The sequence below is a fragment of the Leptonychotes weddellii genome, chromosome 9 (genome assembly GCF_054177405.1).
Source record: "Leptonychotes weddellii isolate Sample4059 chromosome 9, ASM5417740v2, whole genome shotgun sequence".
NCBI classification, from domain to species: domain Eukaryota; kingdom Metazoa; phylum Chordata; class Mammalia; order Carnivora; family Phocidae; genus Leptonychotes; species Leptonychotes weddellii.
In genome coordinates this window covers 369,595-395,825 of record NC_138377.1, presented here as the reverse complement: position 1 = coordinate 395,825, position 26,231 = coordinate 369,595, and the positions used below count along the sequence as shown (strand labels likewise).

The 26,231-nt window shown below is 64.3% G+C and overlaps 2 protein-coding genes across 3 annotated transcripts in view; one reads left to right on the top strand and one right to left on the bottom strand.

The window, feature by feature from the left end:
• Window positions 1-972, bottom strand: part of CEP170B (centrosomal protein 170B) — a 21,082-nt gene extending 20,110 nt beyond the window's left edge. The window contains exon 1 of the mRNA XM_081829725.1: window positions 845-972. The gene's annotated coding sequence lies outside the window, so the exon portion shown is untranslated. The remainder of the gene's footprint in view (window positions 1-844) is intronic.
• A 13,023-nt stretch (window positions 973-13,995) lies between these two features.
• On the top strand, window positions 13,996-21,060 carry CLBA1 (clathrin binding box of aftiphilin containing 1). Of its 2 annotated transcripts, none has more exons than XM_081829799.1 (5): window positions 13,996-14,608; window positions 16,301-16,431; window positions 17,849-17,978; window positions 19,093-19,206; window positions 20,244-21,060. In XM_081829799.1, exons 1-5 carry the CDS (start codon window positions 14,177-14,179, stop codon window positions 20,436-20,438), a joined length of 1,002 nt encoding a protein of 333 aa, XP_081685925.1. In that variant the 5' UTR covers window positions 13,996-14,176; the 3' UTR covers window positions 20,439-21,060. The 2 variants fall into 2 exon arrangements, with proteins under 2 accessions (XP_081685925.1, XP_081685926.1); XM_081829800.1 differs by having other exon boundaries at window positions 14,001-14,608; window positions 20,274-21,059.
• Window positions 21,061-26,231: the final 5,171 nt, after the last annotated feature.

The following is a 26,231-nucleotide window of genomic DNA, read 5'->3' as shown; positions in this document are numbered from 1 at the left end:
GGGGGGGGGGGGGGGGGGGGGGGGGGGGGGGGGGGGGGGGGGGGGGGGGGGGGGGGGGGGGGGGGGGGGGGGGGGGGGGGGGGGGGGCCCAGCACGTCTCCTCCTGTACCCGGAGAAACTGAGGCAGGCACACCAACCTGCCAACTCCAAAGGGCCCAGCAGCCAAAAGGAAAGGCCCCACACTCCGGCCCATCCCAGATGCACCAGTGGGCCCGAGCCTGTTTCTCTCTCTGAGCTGAGAGGCCAGTACCCCAGACATCCGGCCCACCTGTTGCCTGCAGTGAGCCTGGGCTTGCTGGAAGCACCCTCCCTAGACTCCCAGGGCCCTCAATGCACGCACAAGGACAGTGGGCAGCCCCTGAGGAACGCTGCCCGGCCACATGGTCCAACCTCGGGGATCTGCCTGCCCTGGGACTGCAATGGCTGAGCTGGTGCCCTGGACCGAAGGCCTGTCCCTCCAACATGGGCTCGGGCTGAGGCAGGGCAGAGGGTCGGGGAGATGACAGCCCTGCTTGGTGCCCAGCCTGAGCCCCCCACCCGGCCCCCACAGGTGGTGGGTGGTGAGGTAAGCAGGCACCCAAGGGCTGAACCCGGGAAGGGGGCTGGCACCTGGGGCAGGGGGCTGGGGACTGGGAACAGGGGGCAGGGGGCAGGGGGCTTTGGACAGAGGGCAGGGGGCTGCAGGCTGGGGGCAGGGGCTGCAGGCAGGGGGCAGGGGGCTGCAGGCTGGGGGCAGGGGGCTGAAGGCTGGGGGCAGGGGCTGGGGGCAGGGGCTGTGGGCAGGAGGCAGGGGGCTGCAGGCTGGGGGCAGAAGCAGGTACAGAGGATAGCCACAGTGGCTTACCCAGGTCGATGTCCTCCCAACTTGCCCAGAAGTGAAGATCCCAGCTGAGCTCCCTCCGGCTGCCCTCCTGGGTCCCTCCCCTCCACAGCCCTGCTCCGCTGCCCCACCCTGGCCTCCTCCTCAGGCAGGCCCGGAGCCCCGCCAAGCCCCCCTCGCCCTAGCAGAGGGATGGGCGGGCCCCCTCACAGGCCTGGAGCTGAGCCAGGCCCCGCCCCCCCAGCCTCAAGGAGCTGGGGAGCCCGCCCCTCCCCCAGAGTGCCCCCGCCCCAGCCCAAGCAGCTGACTGGGAAAGGAAACGCTGGCCAGCCCCGGGATGTCTGAGTCACTACCACCCGCCAGCGCAGTCCAGTCCAGTCCTGCTGTGTAGACAGGTAGGCAGGACCAGATGTCAGATAGGACATCCCCCGCAGCCCCTCCCCACCCCGGCCAGGCTGTTCATGGGCCCTGCGCCTCAGTTTCCCTGTACATGGGGGACCAGAGGCTCGGAGTGGGCCAGACCGGGGGTTCAGGGAACAGGGGGCACAGCCCGAGAGGTAGATAGGCCCTTCCAAGACAGTCTTGCGACGGGCACTAATTCCGGCCCCGTCTGGGACCTGAGGCCTTCAGGCTGTGTGGAGACCCCTGCCCAGGGTACAACCAGCCCTTCCACATGCAGCACAGACCAGCAAGGCCAGAGCAGGGCCGGCCCAAGCTCACCCATGGCCTGGGCTGCTGAGTGACCTTAGGGAAGCCTTGCTCGTCTGCCCATGTCCCTCAGGGGCAGCCTGACCCCGGCCACCCTTCCAGCCCCTCAGCCCAAACTCAGCAGCCACCACCTCCCAAAGCCCTAGGGCCTCCGACGAGCCAGGTCGGGGGAAGGCCCTAGAACCTGCATTTTAACCCCCTCCCCAGTCATCTGGCTATAAGCACAGCCTCTGAGTCTGAGACCCCAAGTCATCCGCTCCCCAAAGCGCCAAGTGCCTGGCCTGTCAGCTCTTGTCACTCACCCTGCTGACCCTCAGGACTCAGCCCCCACCCTAGGTGCCAAGGGGGCGGGTGGGAGGATGCAGATTCCGGCTCCGAGGCCCCTCCCAGCTCCAGGAGCCCAGGCAGGCCTGGGCAGGACCACACGGGCTGAGCCATCAGCAGATCTCTCGCTGGATCCCAGAGCTGCCCCGCCCTGTGCCCCACGGCCCCGTGGGTGGGGTTCAGCTGGCTGCGGCACCTGCACCCCACAAGCAGGTTGGAGCAGGCCCGCACAGCTGAGGAACCTAGCCTGGGGTTCCAGGGCAGTGAGGGGTCAGGCCCAGCCCTGGGGACGTGGTGGTGGGACGTCTGCACCCAGGCCAGGATCAGCGAGGCCACTGCAGGCTGGGGGCTCTGGGGACCGCTGAGGGCAGCAGGCCCCGCACCGGGACACAAGAAGCCAGGAGCGGCCTGGGGTGGGGGGACAGTAAGGGAGGGCGCCTGGCCACTCAGAGGGACCCCAGGTAGGGAGGAGGCTCTGGCTAGCCCAGGCCAGTGGGCACTCTTGGCCCAGCGCGGGTGAGAGGCCCCAGGGTGGGTCCCCAGTCCAGGAAGGAGGGACAGTACCCAGGCCTCTCCCAGCCTCCCCCTCTCTAAAAATTTAACGGTCACAAGCAAGTCTATTTACCGTGAGACAGGAAAGCTGGCCAGGCCTGCCGGCCAGGGACCTCACCCACTCCCACAGCCCCAGATGGTTCTCACCTGGGAACTCTGTTTACTGCCTGACACCCCACAGGTCTGTCATCTCCCCCAGGGCAGGGCTGAGCCCAGCTGGAAGGGAGGCTGCTGCTGGTACCGAGCAGGCCACCCCCCTCCTTCCCTCCTGAGCCTGGGTGTCCCAAACCCGCAGAGCCTCGTCGCCAGCCCCGTCCTCCGGGACCCCGCTGCCCCCCAGCTCCCTTGCCCCTGGCCGTGTGGCCCTGGAAAACTACAGGAGCCTGGGCTGGGCCCCCAGCTCACACGGCCAGAGTGAGCTGTGGCCAGATCCACCCCCCACGCTGTGCGGCCTGCAGGCTGGGGCCTGTCCTCCGGCCCCACCCTCCCCCACACCCTGTGCTCTGCTCCCCGGCACACACAGACCCCCTCCAGGCTCTCGGCTGACTCTCCCCACGGGCAGCTAGCGCCCACAGCCCTCGGCAAGCGCTGTGGACTTGCGGCTCCCCTGCCGATGGGAGATGGGGGCGAGCAGGGCCTGCAGATGTGCAGGCCACAGCCGGGAGCCCTGGGCTGGCAGAGTCAGGCCGGAGGCACAGGGCTGTGGGTCCAGGCCACTGTGAGCTCGTAGGGGCAAGAGTCAGGGGGCCGCCCTTCATACCTTGCCCCTGAGCTGGTGTCCGGTCCCACGGGGGTCATACCCGGCTCTCCAGCACAGAAGGGCCCCTGTGCAAGGCCCTGCCCACTTGCCTCAGCTCCCAAGGACCCCATGCGGCCAGGCAGGTGCTGGGCCAGCTGATGGGTGTCTGCTGACCCGCCACACCACAAGTCCCGAGACCCAGGCCGTCCAGCACGTGTCCGCCGATGCCCACTGCCCAGGCAGTTGCAGCTCAAAGCCAGGGGCACCCCGGGCTCCTGCTCAGAGTCCGCACGGGAACTCAGCTGCCGGCAGGGGCTGGGCAGGGCCAGGGGCAGCTGATAGTGAATCAGCTGGGGAGGCGGCCAGGGCCAAGCTTGGTGTTCTCAGGAGATGTGTCACAGAGGAACCCTTGGGGGCTGGAGCCGCCCAGGAGTAAGGCCGGCCAGAGAGGGAGCTGCCCCTCGAGCGGTCCCACAGCCAAGTGCCCTGTGGGAGGCCATCCTCGTCCCCACCCTGGGAGGGGTCCAGCAGGGCTGGCAGCTCTCGGGACACGCGGGCCTCAGTGGGAGACAGAGGTGCGGGGGTGCGGGCAGCCCCTGGTCTGACCCCCACTCAGGGCAGAGGGGCTGGAGCCCCAAACAAAGGGGGCATGACCTGGCCAGATGGGGCTGAGCCCCCGGGCTGTCCCCTGCTGCTCCTTTCAGAGCCTCGACTCTCCTCTTGGCACTGGACACCCGCATCCGGTGCCATGTCCAGGCCAGAGTGCCGCTTGTGGGCCCCTCTCAGGATTCCTGCCGCAGACCCCAGCAGGGTCCAGGAGGCCGCCAGGCGGCCTCAGCCGGTGGCCCGGAGCCCGCTGTCCGCCGACACGCCCGTCAGTCACCGGGTCCCTGCCGGAACCTCTCTGGCCCCGTGGCGCCATGCCACCCCCACCCTCTCACACACACTGGGGTCACCGCAGGGCAGGAAGCGGGGTGGGAACCCAGGGCCACCACGTGCCGCCCCCGGCCCCAGCCCTTCAGGCCTTTGCATTTGAGAAAGTGCCTCAAAGTATTAAATATTTACCCCAGCAAGGCGGACCCTTGGCTCCCAGCCGCCTGCCGCTTCCAAAAAAAGACAAACAGAGGGAAGCCTGGCGGTAGAAGCAGCAGCTGGGCGGGCGCAGGCTCACCGGGAGCTGCGCCCAGACTCTCAGCAGAAAGCGCCCCTGACCTTCGAGGGGGCTGGGGGGCATGTCAGGGAGGTCAGGGTCACACAGCCAGGTCTCACCATGCATCCAGCTAAGCACCCCCACCCCAGCTCTCCCCACTTCCCCGCCCAGTCCTCTGCCCCCCTCCATTTCCTCCTCCTCCTGCCTGGCTTCATCCCTTCCCACGCAGACTGCCAGGAACCCGTGTGGGGCTCCCAGTGCCCTTGGAACAAACCCCCCTCCTAACAGCAGGCCCCTGCTTCTCTACCCTTCACCCCTACATGTATCCCCAGACCCACCCTGTTAATCTACTTGTCCCCCAGCCAAAGCTCTCTCCAGGCCTCTTGCACTCCTGCGCTCTCCCTACCACATGCACCTTCCTCCAGGAAGCCCTCCCTGACTCCTCTGTACACCCAAGGCTGGGCTAATGGCAGAAGCTGTGCCTGACTCACCTTAGCCAGATAGACAATGGTACAGTGTTCCCCGCTGTGTGACCTCCCACGGCCCAGGGCCCCCGACAGAGCCCTGAGTGTAGGATCTGCCTCCTCCGGCTGGGGAGATCTGGGTTTCCATGCCTTGAGTGAATGGCAGGGGCCCCCAGATGGCTAGTGCCCTGCCCCACCGGCCTGGGTCCTTCCCCCTGACACCTCCACTTCCTCACCCCCAGGCAGGCCAGCCCCAGGCTCAACCTGAAACAAGAAGCCTTCAGCCAAGGGCAGCCATGGAAGAAGGGATACAGAGAGGGTGGGAGTCTGAAGGTGAGAGAGAGCTGGGCCCAGCAATCCACGGGGCTTCCTGGAAGAGGCAGCTCCTAGCCAAGTCAAGGATGGAAGAGCTCAGCCGGAGAGAGAGAAGGCCATGAGGGCATTCCTTCCACAGGCCCAGCCACGATGAGCCCCAGCGGAGTGGGGCTTATACCACCTCTGGCGCACGGGGGCGGCAGGGCCTTTGGGGCGCTGGACACCGCCCCCTTCCCCCCTCCGAGACCTTGGGGCAGGAGCAGACTGTCCAGCTTCAGTTCTCCCACAGGGAAAAGAACGAGGCTGCTGTCAGGAATACATCTGCCACCGAGAGGGGGTTGGAGAATCTGCCTCATTTAGCTTAGGGAGGGCCCGTACCCCCACCCAGGATGGCCTCCGTGGCCTCCTCCTTGCTGCCCGCTCCTGCCGCGGACACTGTGGGCTGCAGGGAGCGCACCAGAGCTCTCCCTGGTGGGGTAAGGCAGCACCCGCCGACTTCACAGCACTGAGTGGGTGGAGGCCAGAGAGGCCCCGCGCTGCTGCAGGGCTCTGCCTCCCGCTCCAAGCGTCAGTGTCCCCTTCTGCAAAATGGGGACACAGCCCTCTCCCGGTGTGGACAACCCGGGGAAAGCTACCGGTGTAGACGGTGTGGGGACACTTGCCACGTGCACGGGCCCGTGGCCTCCCTGACCACACAGCTCTAGCTCTCTGCTCCACCTCTGCTGTGGGCAGCCGTGGTCACTTCTGTTCACGGACACAGTTCCAGCCCGCAGACCCTTGCAGCTCCAAGCCCAGGGCCATGCGAGGCCACCAGCCCTGCTCAAAAGAGGGAAGCCACCACAGGGATGCCCCCCACCGCAATGCTCTTGGGAAGGGCCCGAGTTACCATGGCCCCCCACAAGAAGAGACCACCCAGATCCTCCCTTATGGTGGGGCCTCCCAGGACCCAGTGGGCGCTTCTCAGAGTGGGGATGGGAGGGGGGCTCAGGCTAAGCCAGGGGCTTCGGGTGCAGGGCAGGGGCCCAGGGCAGGAGTAGGGGGCTCCCTGTCAGTCCAGCTGCGCAGGACCCAGCTCTGCCTTGGGAAGAAACTGGCTGCCTCTTGGGAAGGAAGCGGTGTGACGGCTGGTACCCATCACACAGTGAAGTGGGGGCAGTGCGCCCAGGTGGAGCTCCCTTCCCTCGCCTGCAGGGGCCTGGAAGGAGTTGGGGGCGAGCTGCTCGATGGCCAAGGTGCCCTGAGGCTGGGCGGATCCCCCCACGGGTGTCTTCTGGGCGCAGCCACCAGGGGGCAGCCTCCCAGTGCAGGCTGGACAGGAGATGGCTTCCTCCCCCAGCTGAGGGGAGAAGTGCACCCAAGCTCTGGGAGGGGTCTTCAAAGGACCTAGCATGGCTGGCCCAGGAGGACAGGTTTGGACTGGGCGGAACGATGAGGGTGCGGCAAGGCCTGCCCATCTCTGGTCTTCAAGGAGGGAACCGCAGCTGGGAGGACCAGGACCAAACCCCCCAGGGGCCTTATCGGGAATGCATGTTCCTTAGCCTCGGTGAAGGGTGGGGGAGGGCCTGGGAATCTGACCCAGCCCCCAGGGGCTCTGATCCAGCAGGTCTCCTCTCAATGCCCCATGAGAACCGCTGACATTCCCTAACAGCTGATGGTTTCGTAGACAGGACCTGAGGAGGGATGGCCCTGAGGCCAGTCCCAAGTCAAAGCAGAGAATAAGGGTCTCAGCTGCGGAGGGGCCTTTTTGAGGCAGCAGGGTGGATGAGATGGCTTTGGACCCTGCAACTTGGGAGTCTCTGGGTAACCTGTGAGTAAGGGTATAGGCCAGTGCTGGAGACAGCCCCGTGTCCTTCTGCCCCCTCTCCTTTCCCTGTGATGCAGCAGATCCCCAGGGATGTGGGCCACGGCCAGCCTCGGTCAGGAGGAGGGGGCTGGAGGCCCACCACAGCCATCATTCTCCCGAGCTTGTCCACGGAAAATCCCTTGGACAAGGGAGGGCCAAACGGGGGGCCAGCGGGGCCTTGGTGTTCACCAGAAAACTGGGCAACAGAAGGGACCCTGGGGGCTCCTGCTGCAGCTGGAGGGGCTGCCCAGGCCAAGGGGCACCCCTCCCCGCTCTGCATCAGCAGCACCATCATCATCTTCTACCCCAGTTTCCCAAGGAGTGGGGTCCAGTCTGCAGCAAGGCCCAACCCCCCTTGCTGGCAACTGGCCAGATGCCCTGGGTGTGGCTGCCGCATCGCTGACCCACTCCTGCCCCTGCCTCACCCCACCCTGCCCCCCAAGACGCTGAGACACCCAGGCTCTGGAACCAGACCTCATGCAAGGACAGACAGATAACAAAGCAGCTGGTTCCCATTCTGCAGCCAGAGGCGTGGGGAGGGGGTAGTGCCCCATGGGCAACGCCCACCTTCGCCTTCCCTTGCCCAGCACTGGGTACTCCGTGGCCTGAGCTCTGACCGCACTCGGGCCCCTCACCAAGCCCCAGACCTCAGGTCTAGCCCCACCACCTACCCGGTGACCCAGCCACACAGTAGCCACACTGTGGACCCAGCCCAGCCCAGCCTGGGACTCAGGACCAAGGCCAATAGCCCTAAGTCCTGTTCCAGCCAGGCCGCTCTCCCCCAAAGCGGGATAGAGGGTGAGCCTGGCAGCAGGTCCCCATGCCTGTGACCCACGGCCCTCACGCCCCACTCACGCCCCACTCACACGTGCGGCCCTCCCCAGGCGGCCGCCTCTAGGGACAAGACGACATCCCAGAGGGCTAGAGCAGGGGACAGTGACAGAGAGGGAAAGACAGGCAGGGGTAGTGAGTGACAGAGGTGGGGAGCGAGAGTGAGTGGTAGAGATGAGTCAGCGACCCAGAGAGACAAAGTGAGCGGCAGAGACGGAGAGAGGCAGAGCCAGGTAAAAGGCGAGATGCAGCAGGAGGGAAGGCAGCCCCGAGCAGCCCCGAGGCGCAGAAACGCGCGCGAGACCCCGGGCCGGTCCCCGAGGCGCCCCACCCCGGTCCGCACTGCGCACCCCGACGCGCCCGGCGCGCGTCCCCGCGCAGAGCCCACCCTCCCGAGGGGAGCGGGCTGCAGGCGGAGAGGAGGCGCACCGCTGCCGGGGGCTCCGGGCCAGGTGGGCAGCACCATGTGGAAACAGTCGCACATCGCGGCGGCGGGGCGGTGCGGGCCCGCGGCGGCCCGTCGCGTCCGGTCGCGGGTCTCGGCTCCGGCGCGCGGGCGGCCGGGGAGCCGGCGGGCGCCGCGCTCTGCCTCCGCGGGCTTGCGCTGCCGCGGGCCGCCGACCTCGGACTGCGGACCCAGCCGGCGCCCCGGGACCCCGCCACCGCCCGGACCCCGCCCCGCCCCGCCCGGCCTGGCCTCATTCAGCCCATTGGCTGCCGCCCGCCCGGCCACGCCCCCAGGGCCCACCTCCTGTCCGACCCCCGCTGCAGGCCCGCCCCGCGCCCTCAGCTGGCCTTTCTGAGTCCCGACAGTTGACTTTGGGCCCCTGTCAGGGAGGGGTCTCCGCACGCCGCGCCTGGGCTCCCGGGCTGGACCCGCGCTCCGCAGTCTTACCTCCCAGCCCAGAGACGGACATTTTAGTGACAAGCTGGGGTGCGGGGCACCCTGGGGGCCACAGAGGCAGCGGGAGCCCGTGCAGGCCATAGGCATGTGATTTGGCCTCACTGGCCCTGCCGAGGGGGCTCCCAGGCCAGAGGTGTGCTCTGCCCAGTAGCAGGGTGCCGCGGTGGGCGTGCGTGGGGAGGAGTTCCTGGCAGACTCCCAAGGGACAGTGTAAGCTGGGACTTCAGGAGTGCGGGAGGAGTGTTGGGTTCAGAGGCCACAGAGTAGTGTGTGTGCCGAGGACAGGGTAAGAGAGCCCAGGCTGAGAATTAAGTGCAGTGAGGCAGGGGGCAGCAAGACTGGGCAGTGGGAGCTGAGGAAAGACCACCTGGTGGCTGGGGGGGAGCAGGGTGGTTGTCCCTGGGGGGCACTGCTGGAAGTCAGGAGCCCTACAAGAGGGTGGGTGGGGGCTGGGCCAGGGCAGCAATATGAGGAGGGAGACAAGGACCCAGGATGTTCCAGAAGATGGCAGAGGGGCTTGGTAAGGACTGGAGTGGGATGGGCCCCTGGGCTCCAGCTTGGGTAGTATGCAGAAGATGACACTCCTTGGGGAATGGGCAGGGAGTCGCAAGGCCCAGGAGAATTCTGTTTCCACCGAAGCAGGGACTTAGCTGAGGCCCAGCCTGATGTAGATCTGAGCAAGGGGGCCTTGTGGTGTGGGTCCTGCCGGGGCTGGGGGTGGGAGGCCTGGGCCAGAACAGACCCAGAAAAGCACAACTACCGCCATGAGGACCATTCCGGGGGGCTTCCTAGGAACGGTGCCAGCGGTGCTCGGACAGACAGATGGACACACACGCACACACCTGTTCCTAGGGCAGAAAGAGACAGGCTGCAACGGGGGGCGGGCACTCAGACACACAAACTAGACACAGAGACACACACATCACACACACACGGAGACAAGGTGACGCACATATTCACACCAACACACAGACACAGACTGACTCGGATACGTCCCCGTGCACACACACTCCCACACGTACGGACACAGGTGTGCCCACGTGCCCAGGTATGCACAGCAGGACACAGACACACCCATGAGCACACACAGGCGCACTCCACTCCTGGGCTTCTGTGGGGATGCACACAGCCAGCCGGGCCCAGGTGAGCCTACCCAGCAGGATGACTCATGTGTGCCAGTTCCCGTTAGCTGGGCTGCAGCCGGGCAGCCGGCCAGCCGTAGGTCGGACAGACATGCACGGCACTGCTCGGAAGCCTCCCCTCCACTGAGCCCACGGCACAACGGGGCACAGCCCTGTCCTTTGGCTGTGGGTCTCACCCTTCCTGCCCTGGTGTTCTCCCGCAGGCTGGGCAGCATTGCCCTGCAGCCAGAGACCCTGTGCTCCCCTCTATCCCTGGAGTCCTGCCCTGCTCTGTCCATCTGGGAGTCCGTCGCTCATGGGTGCAGGGAGAGGGCACTCTTTGTGTCCCCGGGTGTGGTCCACATCTGTCCGGACCTGTTGGGATCTCGGCCTGCCCGTCTGTGTATGTGAGTCTGGCAGTGGGGGCCTGGGAACAAGGGGCCCTTGTATAATCAGGGACTAACTTAGGGCACAGACCCAGTTCTGTGTCCCCCTGCCCCATTAGATGAGTGACCTTGGCAAAGTCGTGTGGACCCTGGCTCCCTGTCCAAATGAAGTGGCCTCATTCCATGTGACATCCTGATGTCCAGCATGATGGGGCTATGGTGGCTCCTCCCAGCTCTGTGGGGAGGGCAAGGATGGGGCCCTGGGTGGGGAGGCCAGGGAGCTGCCCCTCCTGAACAGAGGTCAGGAGCAGGGGTCTCACATGGCTGCTGAAGGAACAGCCCTCACCCAGCCCCTGTGCAGCTGGGTGGTCCCTGGGACCGCTGGCTGGCCAGGGACCCTCCCTGGGGCCACTTCTGCACATGGCCTTGGTGAGGGCTGGGTGGGCTTACACTACCCTGCTGGGGCCTTGCTCACTCTGCAGCAAGGGAGTTGGCTTGGCTTGGCTCAGGGCCCAGATTCAGGACGCTCCTGCCCCAGAGGCTGCCCCTCCCTTCTCCTGCCTGCTCTCAGGCAGAAGGCCGATATCACCTGTTATGCTCACCCCTACACATCCCCTGGGGGCCCCTGGGGGCCCCATTTCATCTCTAGGAGGGCCTGGCACCTCAGCAGAGTATGCCACTGTGTAAAGGGAGATGGTCCATACTTTGGCCCTCACCCCCACCCCAGGGCCTGCCATCCCGGGCCCTGCCTCCTGGTACCCACCCCTCCTCCCTCCTGCAGGGGCCTCAGAAGCCCCCCCTGGCCCCAGGATCACAGGGTCAGCCCGGGGAGAAAGCTGCTCGGGTGGAGCCTGTGAAGCCCATCCATAGCCACCCCCCACTCCCCGCCCGTCGCTACCCGACGCCCCCCCCCGCCCCGCCAGCCAAAGCCTGGCTGTGAGTCTGCCACAGAGCCCTGAGCTGCCAGGAGCTGCCATCGTCCTGCCCCGCTACAGCCCTGCCCCATGGCCCCTCCAGGGACAGATGCCCTGCTGGGAAAGGTGACAGCAGTTGGACGTGGCTCAGGAGCCCCTGCTCTCCCACAAGCCAGACTCACAGCCACCCCTGGCCCATACAAGGCCCCCACCCTCAGAGCACTGGGTGGGGCGCACTGTTCTGCAGTGCCCCGTGCTCTCTCCCATGGGCACACACAGGCTCAGCCTCCTGCCTCGGACCACCGCGCTAGGCCACACCTCAGCCCGGCCCTCGCTGATGGGCGGGGGTGTCAGGTTTGGCCCGCAGCCTCCCGAGGCTGGGTGCCTGGGAACCAGGGCCTAGGATGCAGGGCACTGGTGGGGCCGGGATGAGGAGTCGGGCCTCTCCAGGCTGGCAGGGACGCCCAGAGCATCAATGATTGATGTCTCTGTGCGGCAGCTGCTGCACCATAAGCAAAAATAGCTCTGCATCGTCCCTGGCCCAGCCCAGCCCAGCCCAAGAGTCACAACTGAGTGGGGGGGCCGCGTAGGACCCCATCAGCTGCCATCTGCCCTCCCATTCAGTCCTCACATGGTGGGGAGGGGGCGGGCTTCAGGTCTGCTGACCCTTGGCCTCTAACTGCCTCAGTCTCCCCCAAGCTGAGTGCCTGCTCCAGGCCTGGGGAAAGGTGGCCTCCTTGACTCATCCCAGTGGTTTGGGTCTGAGAACCCCAGAGGAGCAGAATACCTAGGTGCTTCTGGGAGCAAGGGACACCTCCCCATTGCTCATCAGGCAATGGCTGGGAGGCACCAGGATACTGCGGGGCTCTGAGCCAAGTGGAGGCTGGCCCCTTTCTCCTGAGGCTGGGACAGGGGAGGCTTAGTTTGGTGGCAGAGAAGCTGTCCCCCACCCCTGTTCCGCAGGGCAGGGGGTCAGGGATGGACTGAGCTATCCTGAGAGGAGCCTGGGGGGCCACATGGGCTCTTCCTCCTAACTACACTGTGCCCACCCCCTCCACTCATGCTTGTGTCCCCTGAACCCTCACTTTAATGGCGCCATGCTCCCCTCTGACCAGTCTCCCTCAGCAGGTGAAGCCTCTTCAACTTGAACAGATACCTGCCCTGCCCCCCCCCCCGGAGGCCTGGCCCTCGGCTTGTGCCCCATGTCTCATGCCCATTCTGCTCAGTTGGCCAGAGGAGCCAGGAGCCACCTGTCAGCTCCCTGGGTTACACCCCCCAAAACCTGCAGCCAGGACTGAGCACCCTACGTCAGTTCACCTCTGCCACCTCCTCTGAGTCTTGGCTCCCACAGGCAGCACCTTTTTAGTAGTCAGAGGTCACCGCTGTAACAAATAACCACAGTGGCTTACACCGACACGTTCATGCCCTGCGGCTCCAGGTGTCGGGAGGGCTGTATTCCTTCTGGGGTTCCAGGGAGGTGTACTTCCTTGCCCTGTTCAGGTCCTAGAGGCGGCCCGCATCCCTCCGTTCAGAGCCCTGCATCACTCTGACCTCTGCTTCCGTCTCTCCAGCTCCTCAGACTCTGATCCCCCCTGCTTCCTCCTTGTAAGGGCATCGGGCTCAACGGCATAACCCAGGACTTTGTCCCCATCTCAAAAGCCTTAACGTAACCATGTCTGTAAAGTCCCTCGTGAGGTCTTGTAAGGTCCTGTATTCACGGGTTCTGGGGACCAGGGCGTGGACATCTCTGGGCGGCATTATTCATCCACCACGGCTAGTAAGACAGGTCAGCCCACCTGCACCCTGAAGGTCACAGCAACATTTTCACTCTTCGCTGAGGCCCAGACAGGGCGTGGGAAACTGCTGAGCTCCCAAGAGCTGGTTCCAGCCCCAGCAACACTTCTCACTCGGGCCTTTGGGCCCGGGCTTCAGTTTGCCCACCTGTACACAGGGACAACTTTTCTCCTACCCCTTTCCCTCCCTGGACTACGAGGACAGCAAGGACAATGGATGAGGGGGTTCAAGCAGTGGGTAGACAGCAGAAATGCCTGGGACCAACACTGTCCCTGGGGTGACATCCAGGCAGGACAGCGGCACTGGCCACCTTCCCACAGGGTCCCCCAGGTGTCTGCCCAGAGCTGGGCAGTCGGACTGCATTGCTGGCTGGCATACCCCTCAGGAAGCACAGGAGGAGGCAGGAGGCTGCAGTCCAGGAGTCAGCGATGAGCTCATCTGGTAATTTTCAAAATTAAAATTTTCAGTAGCTGGGCTGACAAGGACCAGGGAGAGCGGGTGATTCATGCCAACAGGACAGGGCCCAAGGAGGTCACAGGGTGGAGAAATGCGCGGATAGAGGGAGCCTGGGGAGCGGGGTGTGGATCAGGGTTTCCGTCACTTCTGGGGAGGCTGGAGTCGAGCGCACTCAGCAAGGTGGATTTCGTGAGCCTGGAGGTGGGGGCGGATGGCAGCAGGAGGGGCTGGCTGTCCAGGGCCCACACCGGGCCTGCTGCGCCCCCTGTCTAGCCCGCAGGCGGCGGACCGCCATCCGCCCTCACGCGGGGGACAGCGCGGCCCTGGGACTCGGGAGTCGGCCGCGCGGTGCAGGAGGCAGCCCCACCGGAGAGGCCCGCGCGCACCGCGCAACCCGGCAGGGCGCGCTCGGGGCGGGCTGGCGAGTCGGGGCTCCAGAGGCGCGCGGGCCCGCTCCCGTTAAACCAGGGTCCCTCCTCCCGGGGGGCGAGGAGTTGGGGCCGGGGGGTGGGGTGGGGGACACGCAGGCGCACGGCGGGGCGGGCCGGCGCGCTGACGTCACGACGCCGGACGCCGGACGCGGGGGCCAGCGCGCTCCGTTGCCGGGCAACGGGCGGGCGTGGGGACAGCGGCGGCCGCAGCTCCGGTGAGCCGAGGTGGGTGCGGGCCGGGACCGCAGGCCGGGCTCTCGCGGGGACCCCGGCCCCGGGCTGTCCTCCGTCCCGCCCCTGGGCGACCCCATCCCCCGCGCTCCCGCCCCGTGCAGCCCCGGGAGGCTCTGGCGCAGCGCTGTGGGTGTCTCGTGAGCACCTCCCCAGCTCCCCATCGCGTGGACGCGGGCCGGGCGGCACCGACATGCAGGGCCAGCGGCAGCGGGGGGCAGGGCCTGGCCAGACACCCCCTCCCAGCAGGTGTCGGAGCGACCTCGCAGAGGAAGCAGGCGACGTTTCCCTCTGCCCGGCTTCTAAAGACAGCGGTGCGAGCAAGGCGCCAGCGGGGCGGAGAGGCGCTGGCGCCGAGTGGCTCTCCGAGGGCGGGGAGGGCTTTTCTACCTGCCCCGCCTGCGGCCCGGACCCCGGGGAGCACAACAGCGCCTGGGGGGAGTTTGAAGGCTTTCAAGAATCTTCGGCCAAGTCTGAACAGTTCTCCCCAAACTTTGAGCTCCCGGAGAGACCCCCACATCCTCGACGGCAGTCAGTGGCTTCTACCCAAAAGGAGCGTGGTTCTCGCCAGCCTCCCCAGGGCAGGCCTGGGGTGCCAGGAGCCGCGGGCAGCTCACCTTGTGAGGTATTTCTACAGCAGACCCTCTGGCTTCTGTGGGCTGGCCCGGGAGGGGGTCTGCTTCTCTCCTGGCCTTGGTCCCTGCCTGTGTGGCTGGCTGTCCTGTCCTGAGCCAGGGAAGGAAGGAGGCTGGACCATGCTGGGGGGCGACTCAGGAGCGAGCGCTTGTGTGCCCAGTGCTCCTGAGTCCAAGCACTGGGCCTCCACCATCCCGCCAGCCCACCTTCCCCGCTCCGTTCAGGGCACACCGGGAAAGAGCTTTTTGTCCAAATTGTCACTCCCCTTATTCAGAAAGCCTCACCAAGAGTCCCTTCCAGCCTGTGTGTGCTGACCGGGTGCTGGAGATGGCCTGGAGATCCCAGGCCGCGTCCCCTTTGCCTGTGGCACTGCCCTTCCTCACCTGACCACCAGTTTCACCTTTTTTATGACTGCATCTGATCCGTCTTTTCTTATCTTCCTCTTCCTTCCCTTGCTCCTCTTCCTCTGCCATCTCTTCCCAAGGGCTTACCCCGAAACCTCAGAACACCATGAGAACAAAAGGAGTCAGATGAGTAAGGGACGAGAGAAAAGGTTTCGCTGGTTCTAGGGATGAACTGTTTGCTTCCTGAACCAGTGTTTCCCTGGACCTCTGGCGGGAGGCGCTCTCCGTGCAGTCCGCTCTGCTAGCCCGCTGTTCTGAAAACAGGACTTGTCTTCCACTGGGACGAAGAGATCAGGGAACACTCTGACAATAATGTGAACTTTGCAAGAGACACTAGGTGAAGACAGAAAACTGCACCCTGCTGATGTGAATATATGCACTGCACACACACCCCCCCCTCCAACAGCTCTCGGGGCTCCCCGCCCTCCCAGCTTGCACACCTGCCCTCACCTCCACCTGCCCAGTGCACACCCACCCTCACCTCCACCTGCCTAGTGCACACCCACCCTCACCTCCAGCCCACCCAGTGCGCACACCCACCCTCACCTCCAGCCCACCCAGTGCGCACACCCACCCTCACCTCCAGTTCCACCCAGTGCGCACACCCACCCTCACCTCCAGTTCCACCCAGTGCGCACACCCACCCTCACCTCCAGTTCCACCCAGTGCGCACACCCACCCTCACCTCCAGTTCCACCCAGTGCGCACACCCACCCTCACCTCCAGTTCCACCCAGTGTGCACACCCACCCTCACCTCCAGCTCCTGGTTTGCACTCCTGTCACCTCCTGCCAGACTTTGGACGTTCATTCCAGCACTTCACACTAACTCCCAACCTTCTGACCTCAGGTCTTTGTCCAGGAAGGGCCACTTTTACCGTTGTGTGGATAGATTTCCCAGCCAGCTGACACGCGGGAAACACTTTTTTATCAGGTGCCTCTTTCTCGTGTGTCACTGACGAAGCTTATGAGTGCTGTGCCCTATCCCACTTTCCACGCCCTGTGCTTCTCATCGGGAGTGTGCAGAGCAGAGATTTTGGGGAGCGAGGGTGGGGTGCGGTGGCAGCAGCGATGGTCTGATTGTCCACACGCTTCGTTTGCACCAAAACTACGTATCGGGGGTAAGGGGCAGCGATGGTCTGATTGTCCACACGCTTCGTTTGCACCAAAACTACGTATCGGGGGTAAGGGGCAGCGATGGTCTGTCCACACGCTTCGTTTGCACCAAAACTACGTATCGGGGGTAAGGGGGCGTAATGTGTGTTTTTCTCTTTTCCAGCTTCTGCACAGCTACAAGGACGTGTTCAGGTTTGTTTTTCAAGAAGTACCAGTCCAGCAGGCAACTGAAGGCGTCTCCCCCTTAGACCGCATCTTAGAACTGCCTGGCTGTGAATCTGGACAGCAACTGTGGTAAGGAACTTACGTTCTTACAGCAAGTCTGAGTTTATACTTTTGGTTGACCAACTGGACCTTTACAGAGAGCCCGTCTCTCCCGAAGTTCCCACAGCCTTGGGGTCATGGGGTCCTCATGAGGGACCAGGCAGCACGGGTCGATGCTCTGGCCATGGTCACCCCTCTCAGAGCCATGTTCACCTGGAACGAGGTGGACGGGGGGTACCACCTCCCGGCATCTCAGTGCGAGTGCTGGGCGTGCGGAAGGGCCTGGGGGCCTGGGCCGTGGGCACGGGGCCCTCCCGGGGGGCCTGACCGACTGATCCTCAGCCACAGAGAAGACATGCTGGCGCCCCTGAGGGACAGTGTGAACCCACAGGGTCAGCCAGCCTGAGTGCATCTGGCACTAGCGGCAAGGCTGTGGTCCCCAGGGCCCGTGCCCTGGGACATCACAGATGCAGGTGTGCGCAGATGGCCGTGTCCTCAGATGCGCTTTCACTGGGCACTGAGAGAAAGCAAGTGCAGCCCACTGCATGATGTGCAGTGGTCGAAAAGCTCGAGGTCCGCTGAGCCAAGCCACAGGAGGAGGAGGTGAAAGTTGGTGTGAGCTGGCTTCCCTAACCCCGTGCCTTCTTTGTCAGAGAGTTCTGCACACCAGCCCTTCTGGGCTCCGGTCTTGGGTCCAGTCAGGGCCCGTCTCAGGGAGCCCCGGCAGGGGCGCGGAGACAGAGGCCTGGAGCCCGGAAGGCTGTCACCACCGTGTGCCCTCTGGATATGGTGCTTCCCCAAGGCGTGGGCCGGGCCAGCAGGCAGGTGGAAGGGCCTTTGGTGGCAGCATGAGCCTCAGACACCCAGAGACATGGGTGGTCCTGGGTGTCAGGCCTGGCAGGGCTGGACACTGGTGTGTGATGGGAAGTGGCTGTGACTTGGGTGTGAAAGCATGAGGACGGCTTGGACATGATGTGGGCACTTAGCGTAACTGCCCCTCCCGTGGTTCTTTGTGTGAACACCTTCCCTGCCCTCGCGGGAGCTGCGCTAGCAGCCGTGGACGGCACGTGGCCGATGGGGGGTGGCTCCTAGCTGTGGACAGCGCGTGACAGACTCCCAGTAGTCGTCTTCTAATCACTGCCCCACCCCTAGTTTTCAAGTGTCCCTGTGGTCCCTGCGATCACCAGGAACACAACCACGAAGCACCGGGCCTCCAGGACATCTGCCCCTTGGAGGAGCCGCTGAGCCGTGACCGTGAGCCCGGCGGGCCAGGGGAGGAGGGTGGGAGTGGGGTATTCGTCGGGGGGCACACGTCGTCTGAAGAAAGCAACACATGACTCGGCCCAGAAGGGAGCACTCTGTTCTCACAACCCCTGGGGGCAGGTGCCCTCTTGGCTTCTGTTCTGAAGGTTTCTCAGTCTCTTTAATGAACATATCTCTTTTCCAGTTCTGAATCTAGAAAACTCTGGAGAGCTCTTCAGAACACAAATAGCACGTCGGCCTCTCGATGCCTCGGGAGTGAGTCCCATTGCCAGGAAAACCTCTTCCTTGTTCTTGGAATAGACGCTGCTCAGAAGGTGAGTCAGGTGGACACGGGGCTCCTGGGGGTGCAGCTGGACTCCACAGCGACTTTGCCGGCCACCCTGAGGCCGCAGGGAGCCATCTACACAGATGGCATGAGGGTAGGGGGCCTTGCTGCCAGAAAACAGCAGGTGGGGGAGAAAACGCACTGGTTTCCAGGGGTGGTGGTGGGGGAATGCAGCAACGCAGGCAGGGAAGGGGCGAGACGGGTCAGCTTGTCGGTGTCAGGACCTGCCCCGTGCCAGGCTGACAGATGTCCAGGTGCGGCCCGACCCTCGACACGTGGTGGAGGAGGCGCTGTGGCCGAGTGGAGGACAGACACAGCATGTGGGCCAGGGCGCGGGAGCTCCCAGCGGAGGGGAGGGTGGAGAAGTGCCCCCGGCAGCCGGGGCCTCTGCTCAGCGGCTGGGGACAGGGAGTGGCAGGTGCCCGCAGACGCGTTGGTGGCGTTAGCCACCAGGTGGGTCCCTAGCGCCTGAGGTGGGAGGCAGCAAAACTGGAGCAGAGAGGAGGCCAGTTACCAGAGAAAACGCAAATTGTATCCAGAGCAGTCTTTCAGCCATCAAGTTGGCAAAGACCCTTTTCTGGTTTTTAGTATTATGGAAATTTTCAAACGTGGAAAACCCAAAAGTGGCTGATGGGCCTCAGTGACAACGGGGGCTCCAGGATGGCTGCTGCTGGGCCTCGGGGTCACGTGGGGCTTGCCAGGAGGGACGTGAGGGCTGGAAGGAGCCAGAGGGGCCTGACGAGGCCACCCTGGCAGCTTGTGTAAGGAAAACAGCCTGGAGGATGGGGAAGGGGACAGGCAGCCTGAACGGGAGGTGGGGAGGTGGGGAGGTGGGGCTTCTCCAGGTGCAGCCAGGCTGGGGGTGGGCAGGGCTCACTCTGGAGGCGGTGGAAGACTTGAGGAGGTGGAGGGTCCTGCGGGTCTGGAGGGAGAGGGTGGCTATGAGCCTGGTGACAGGAGGGTGGGGACCATGACACCGAGTCATGACCATGTTGCAGTTTAATGGTGTGGTGTGCCAGAGGGGTCTGGGTTAACAAGGCAAACGCAGAGAAAGCGGTTCTTTATGTTCCTTCCCCTGGTGTGACAGTGGCTTGTCTCACTAGAACCTTTCCGGAGACCTGGGTCACATTCTGGAATGTTCTGACCTCCAAGAGCCTGAAGAACTGGGTGTGCCCACCTTCCGTCTGCAGCCCTGCAGAGCCCTGATCCAGACCAAGGTGAGCCGCCCCCCGGGACAGGCCACAGCCATGCTGGCCACGTGGGTCTTTGTGTTGGCACCTGCTACCTGAGTCTCATGGACTCGGGAGGAAGGAGCGCTGCGGCCATCTGGGGCTGGCAGAACACCCCCGGGCGCTGGGAGGTGCGCAGGCGTCATGGGCGACTGGTGGGCTGCAGGAGGGGCTGCAGGTAAGCAGCAGGGCAGGGGGGTGAGGGGCGCTGCAGGCCCCACTGGGGCAGCGGGAGGGAGGGGTGCACCGACAGGGCCTTCTCCTGCTGCCCTCTTCTGAGGACAGGGCACAGCTTTTCCTGGGAGTGGGGGCGCCTGCCCACTCATGGGCCAGGTATTGTGGGGAGCAGTGCCCAGCCTGCAGGGGTCTGTTTCCCCCGGGACCCGGAGCACAGGTGGGGTTCACTCTGCATGCACCCCTGCCCCAGGAGAGTAGTGGCACCTGGGGGGTGTCCACCGCCAGGGTCTGTTCTGATGGTGGTTGGTGTGGACAGCGAGTGCAGGGGAGGCCCCTTGTCATCCAGCTGCACGGGCCAGGGCCATCTCCAGGACGTCCAAGCACTCTGGTCCATCTGCTCTTTGGGAAAGCCCACAAGGCAGGAGGTAGAAACTTCTAGAGCTGCAGGAAGGGGCCATCTTAGAGCAGCAAGACACAGAAATGTCCATCGCAGCATCGTTCACAGTTGCTTACATGTCCACAGCGGCTAGTAGGTGGAAATCCATGGACACTGCAGACGAGAGCAGGAAGGGCCCTGTGACCCCAACTAAGCCCTCAGGACAGGGTCATAGGATCACCTGGGATGAGGAGGCCTGCATGGCCCTGGGCACACAGCACGGCTGTCCTCCCAGTGTGGTGTCCCCTTTGCTCCGGGAGAAGCCACGGAGCTGTCCGCTCCATCCCATGCGCCTCCGTGTTTGTTGACTGCACCATGACAGGAGCTTAAGGCAGGAGAGAAAGCCACACGGGGCCCAGCGGCAGGTGCAGCAGGCCAGTCCCAGGGGCAGACAGCCCACTGGCCTCTGTAGGCCCTGACCATGCCCTTCCTTTCCCATCAGCTCTCAGGGACGTCCGGTGGCAGACAGGGGAGCCTGCTTGCGTGCAGCCTCTTTCTGAAGACCCCCTTACACAGACACGGGCAGTACCTCACAATTCCATGGAAAAAGAAGATTTTCAATCCACGTAACCTAAAAATGACCTTGTTTAATAGTGACATTTGCTAAAACGGGAGTACTTTGTATTTTTATCAGTTTTACATTTTCTTACTGGCTTGGTTTGGTACTGGAAACCGGAACTGTTTTGTGGGCATGTTTCCGGGGACGCCCTGTGCGCACCCAGGCTGCGCCCCCTGGTGCATTTTGGGGTGTGACCACTTTAGAAGAGCGTGTCCTTTGGCAGAGCCAGTCTCAACAGGAAGGGGGTGCCCAGGGTCCCCAGGAGCTCCGCCCCAGCATGATAGGAACCAAGGTGGCACTGGGGGCCCTCTGCCTGGTGCAGGTGCTGCCGGCCCCTGGGGGCACCCAGGGAGGAACCCCAGGCCTGGCTGCCCACGTGGCTCCGCCGGGGGCACAGCCAGGTGGCCTGGCTCTCAGCTGGAACTGTCCGCAGGAGGCAGGCGCCCACACGCTCAGGGAGTCTGGAGCACGTTCCTGTCACTCCCGGGGGAGAGCGAAGGCCCTGGGAGCACTTACCTGCACCACTGCCTGTCGGCAGCCTTTCTCTGCGCCCGGCCCTCCCCTCCGACTCCGAGCAAGCGCTCTCTGGTTCTGGTGGAGGCACTGATTTTTGTAAAATTTTATTAAATAAAATGGCCTGGACAAGCCCACGTTCTTGCTGGTTCATCTGCTCCATGGGGACTGTTGCCAGAGGTCCTGCGGCTGCAGGCTGTCCCTGCCCGAAGCCCCTGGCCGGTCCGTCTGGCAGAGCCCGGCTCCCAGGGCTGTCCCGCATGCGTGGGTCACACTTGCTGCCTGGAGAGCGCGGATGGGGGCTGGCCTCAGATGCCAGCTCCGTCAACCCCGGAGTCAGACCCAGACAGTGACCAGCAGATGTCGCCCGTCACGGGGAGAAGGGCGCTAGCGGTCACTCTCCACCAGACTGCAGGTGTCTTATGTGAAGGGGTAATCAGATTTTTTTTTAGTGCTGTAGGTTTGGGAAATCTGCCCTCATTTTTCTTTTTCAGCCAGAAAGAGATGGAAATTTGGAAACTGCTTTTCTGCCACGCTGCTTCCACCACAGGGTAGCGTCCGCCCTGGGATGTGCCATCATTTCCCAGCCTTTGGTGCAAGTCAGACTTGAACCCAAAATAGGCCGTTCTGTGTCCTGCCTCCTCCCCCGAGTCACTCTCGGACGCGGGCACTGGACTCCCCACAGCTGCTCCCCTGCCCCGTTGCTGGCGGACCTCTCCTGACCCCCAGCCAGCCCAGCACCCCCAGCTCTGTCCCCCACGCCAGAGGCCAGGGCTGTCTCTGTCCCTCAGTCCGCGTCCAAGCAGACATCAAGTCTGGCTCTGATGCTGTGTCTGGGTGCCTGGCCAGGCTGCTCAAGGAGGGGCCTTCTGAACCGGGAGAGTGAATGCTGACTGGTCCCCTCTGGTTCAGAGGCTGCCCCTGTCACCCCGCCCGGAATGTGCCCCGTCAGCTACAAAGTCAGGGTTCAAAATAATCACAGAGCTGAGGATATCAAGGAACCTACATTAATGGAATTCAGTGCCCCCAGGGGCAGAGAGGGAGGAGGGGGACCCCAGGGACCCTCGTGCAGCTCTCGGCCTTCACTGAGTGCTCAGAGTGGGGTGCAAGGAGAGAAGGCTGACAGAAAATCCCCAAGTAGAAGCCAGCCTCTCTCAGAAGTGGGGGCTGGAGAAGCGAGAGACCCCCTCTGAGGGGTCTTCTGGGGTTCTTGCCACCCGCTCTAGAGGCTCCGTGGGGCAGCTGGGCCCCTGCCTGGGCGCTCCAAGCCATGGCGGGCTGGAAGGACCTGGAATGGGGGCAGAGGGAGCCTTCAGTGATCTGCAAACATGGCACTGGACTCTGCAAGGCAGGCTGATGTCCAGAGCCTGGCCAGGGCTCAGACGTCGGGCCCCGCTGAGCAGCAGCCCTGCCGGCACCTGGAGACGCGGGAAGCCTCTGGGAGCTGCAGCAGGGCTTGGGCCCAGCCCGATGGCGGGCGAAGACTCAGCCCCTCCAGGAACCTGACGGCTCCTCGCTATGGACCTCAGTCTCCGCTGTTCTCTTACCGAGTGCTTCGCAGTCAGCAAGACATGGCAAGACCACGAAAATGCGAGAACCCCTGATCCCTGGTGGACAGGAGCAGAGGCAGAGATGGCCCAAACGGTGCAGGTCCGAGACCGTAAAATGGCGTTGGACGAAGTGGTGAGGATCCAGTGGGAAAGGGGAGCACACACGGGAGAGACGCGGAAATCACACAAGAGAACAAAACGGAAGCGCCAGGAATGAACACTGTCACCCCACCCGCGAGCCATTCTTGAGAAGGGCCCGACGGCGGACCCGACACGAACAGTCCGTGATCGCGAACCGGTCAGTAGAAACCATCTGAGCAGGACGCAGAGGGACAGAAAGAGGGAGAAGACACAGGACGGGGTGCCCAGGACCCGGGGGCTGCGCCAGGCGATGTGCCCCTGCATCATCAGAGGCCCAGAAGCAGAACCCCAGAGGAGAGAATGGCTAAGAACTCTCCGACGCTGACGAGAGCCACAGACCGGCGGCCCAGAGCAGGATCCACTGGAAGAAGACCAGACCTGCGCTCTGAGCCTGCAGGAGCCCAGCCTGGAGGGACAGGGAGCTCCGCATGTCCGGACGGCTCAGACGCAGGCCGGCGGAGGCCTCGGCCGCCGTGCAGGGCTCTGGCCCCTGGCGCCCGCAGGCTGGAGGCCGCGTCCGAGTGCCTGGACCAGTCCAGTAAGCGGCCCTGCGGGGAGGATGCGGCCACACGGGGAGGACACAGGTGGGACACCATGAGAGAGACGCTGGAGGGGCCACCGTGACCGCGGGCCGGGGTCGGGGAAGGAGGCGAGCATAAGAGCCATGAGCAAGGCTGTCGTGTGCTGGCAAGAGAGAGATTTAGGTTCAAAGAAAGTAGAAGAAAGGAAGTGAGGACAGCAGAAGCCAACGAGGGGAGCCAGGGCCCAGTCCTGGATGCGGAGGCCTGTGGTAACGCGCACCTGGGACTGAGCCAGATGCGCCCCGACAGCCGGTCACCCGCCCTCCCCCCGATTCGGCTGCGTGTGGCACCCCGCTGACAAAGGTACAGGGAAAGGACAGTGGGGACACGTGAGTATGACTGCGTGTCGGCCGGTGGGAAGGAATTAGTGTTCCTTTTCTGACCACGACACGGGATTGCAGTCCTGAAGTTTCATATGTATTTACAGGCAAAACGTCTCCACATCTCAGACCTGCGTTAAGCTTCTTTAAGGAAGAAACAAGACGGTTCACAGCTGGTCACCACTGGCAACAGGCACCAGGCCGGTTCCCTGGCTCTAGAGTGTGTCTGTGTCCACTCTTACAGGGGACCTTTCTCCGTGGCCAGAGGCCCCCCTCCCTGAGAGTCATCGTGCCCCCGTCCCCAGGCTGGCCTGCAGCAAGCAGCGCAAGCCCCTCGGCTGCAGGTGGGGGCCCGGTGGGCAGGGTTTCAGCAGGGCCGTTCCCTGTCATCGGAGCCCCTCAAAGCCGGCCACCGGGTCTGTCTGCAAGGACGACCCAGGGCTGAAGCAGGGGCTCTGAGCACCAAGCTCCCGGTGCAGGTGGCTTCTGAAACTCGGCGGGGACCCCGTGGGTGGGCACTGGGTGGGCGGGGACCAGGTAGGGGGGCAGCCCACAGGAGGGGCGGGCGCCGGAGGGGACACTGTGTCTCAGCTGTGTCTCAGCGGGCTCAGGCCACTAGAACAGAGCGCCACCACGCGCGAGCCTGGACAAGCTCCTTCCCACAGTGCTGCAGGCGGGGAGTCGCCGCGGGCCTCTCCTGGTTCACGGCTGCCTTCGCTGTGCGTCTGCGGGGCAGAGGGCAGCCGGGAAGCAAGCTGTCACATCTCCTCTGACAGGGGCTCGAGCCCATCATGAGGGCACCTCCCGGAGGGCCCCTCCTCACGCCAGCACAGTGAAGTTAGATTCCAACATATGAATTTGGGGCACGTGAACAGTAGTCCAGTAACACATAGGCAAACCCCAAACCACCCCCGGGGAATCATCCTCTCCGTGCCTCCTCCAGTAAGCACACGCACGCCCCCATCCGCGTGCACGCGTGCCGACCAGCCTCCCCGGGGAGCCTTCCCTATCCGGCTGGGCGGGCCCCCACAGCAGGGCCACGGACAGGGAGCTCACCCACGTCTCCGTCCTCACCGTGAGGCCTGGGCTTTGGGCAGACAGGCGCTGGCTGAAGAACTGGGCCAGGCCCCTGACCTTGCCCCACCCCTGGCCCTGGGCTGGGTGGATCCCGGGACACAGGGCAGAGAGGCCCCCTCAGCATGAGGAGACTCGGGGTGCTCAGCAGCTGCTCGGGGCCACCGTGGACGCAGGCTCCCTTCCTTGTTGTGCCCTCCCCGGGAGGGGGCTGTCCTGCATCTGGGGCCTCGGTGCTGATGACGCTCTCAGGCCGGTAGCCTAGGCGGGAGAAGAGCGAGACCCCGGCCAGAGGCCCTCTGGAGGCTGGCTTCCAGGGGTTTGGCCCCTCCAGTGCAGGGGCAGGAAGCACAGCCGGGCCTGTGCCCGGCTCTCGGCCCTGGCTCATCTGCCATCCGGTAGGTGGGGCCCCCATGGAGCAGCACCTCCTCGGGCCCAGCGCCCGGCCACCCCGCTAGGCTCAGCTCAGCCGGCTCCGACATGCGCAGCAGGTGCCGCCCACGGCCGTTCCGACGCTGGCCTCCATGTAGGGGCAGTGCCCCAGGGACGACAAGGCCAGCGCAGGTAGAGAAGGCCACACTGCGCTGCTGGGCGACAGCCCCAGGCCCCCACCCCGTCAGTGAGCTCGCTAACCTCCCCAAGGAGCGCCCCGCTGCAGTTTATAGACTGGGGGGCTTTTTTCCCCAAAGACTACAAAACTACAAGTACAAAATTAGCCACAAAAAGAGAACAGAACGAGAAAAGAAACAGTTTCCAAGAATTTAAAAAGGCGATAGCAAGAAACGTCACAAACTGCAGGAAAGCGGCGCTCTGACTAACCACTGCCTGTCTCCACGCTCCCACGGGGCCTCTCGACTGCACTTCTTAACCCCCGAGCCCTGTGACAAAGCTGTCATCCCATCACTTGCTATCCAGAAAGACAATTCCACGTACGTTTACGACTGCTGGTTCAGAGGCTCTTCCAACATAAGGTCCATCGGCGGCCACAACGTGCGACCTTCGTGTGACCTTCGGGGCTGTCAGGGCGAGGCCCCTCTGGAATTTTTCACAGGCCGGCTGTCATCCCTCAAACCTGCTTCCCCTCCCCCAGGCTCCGGGGGACAGCGGCAGGGCCCCCGCCCGCCCTGGGAGCCACAAGCCAAGACAGCAGGGGCAGCGGGGTGGCAGGCATACCCGAGGCCCGTCCTGGCTGAGGAGGGCGGGCAGAGGCTCAGCCATGCTCGGGAGCAGCAGGGAACATGCAGCCGAGACCCGCTGCCCTCAAACCCGGCTTCCCCTGCCCAGAGCCCAGAACCGCAGAGCTCCCCTGCCCCACCGGAGAGGCAGCAGGAGAGGTGGGGTGAGGACAGGAGCCTTAGCATGCTGTGGCCGACAGCGGCGCTGGGACGGCCGGAGTCCTGCACGTGCAGGTGGAATGCATCCTCGGCAACTGGCCACCTGCCTCTGCCCCTCTCTGGAGGCGCTCACGTGTTTCCAGGGCCATCTGCGGTCAGGTGCCCACCAGCCAGCCTGGCTGGGATGACAGAGGGCCTGCAGAGTTGGCCCTGCCCAGGGCAGCCAGGCCACCAGGTGGGCGTGAGGCGTCCCACGGGTGGGAGTCCCTGGAATGGGAGCGGACAGCTGGGAGACAACAGGAGAGCAAAGGGGGAAAGGAAGGGCGGC

Bases quoted from the DNA above. Each gene is read 5' to 3' on its own strand.
- CLBA1 (XM_081829799.1), top strand. From the start codon at position 14,177: ATGCAGGGCCAGCGGCAGCGGGGGGCAGGGCCTGGCCAGACACCCCCT. The intron at 17,979-19,092 runs GTGAGTCAGGTG...TTGTCTCACTAG, and splicing joins GAATAGACGCTGCTCAGAAG to AACCTTTCCGGAGACCTGGG. The intron at 19,207-20,243 runs GTGAGCCGCCCC...TGGCCTCTGTAG, and splicing joins GAGCCCTGATCCAGACCAAG to GCCCTGACCATGCCCTTCCT.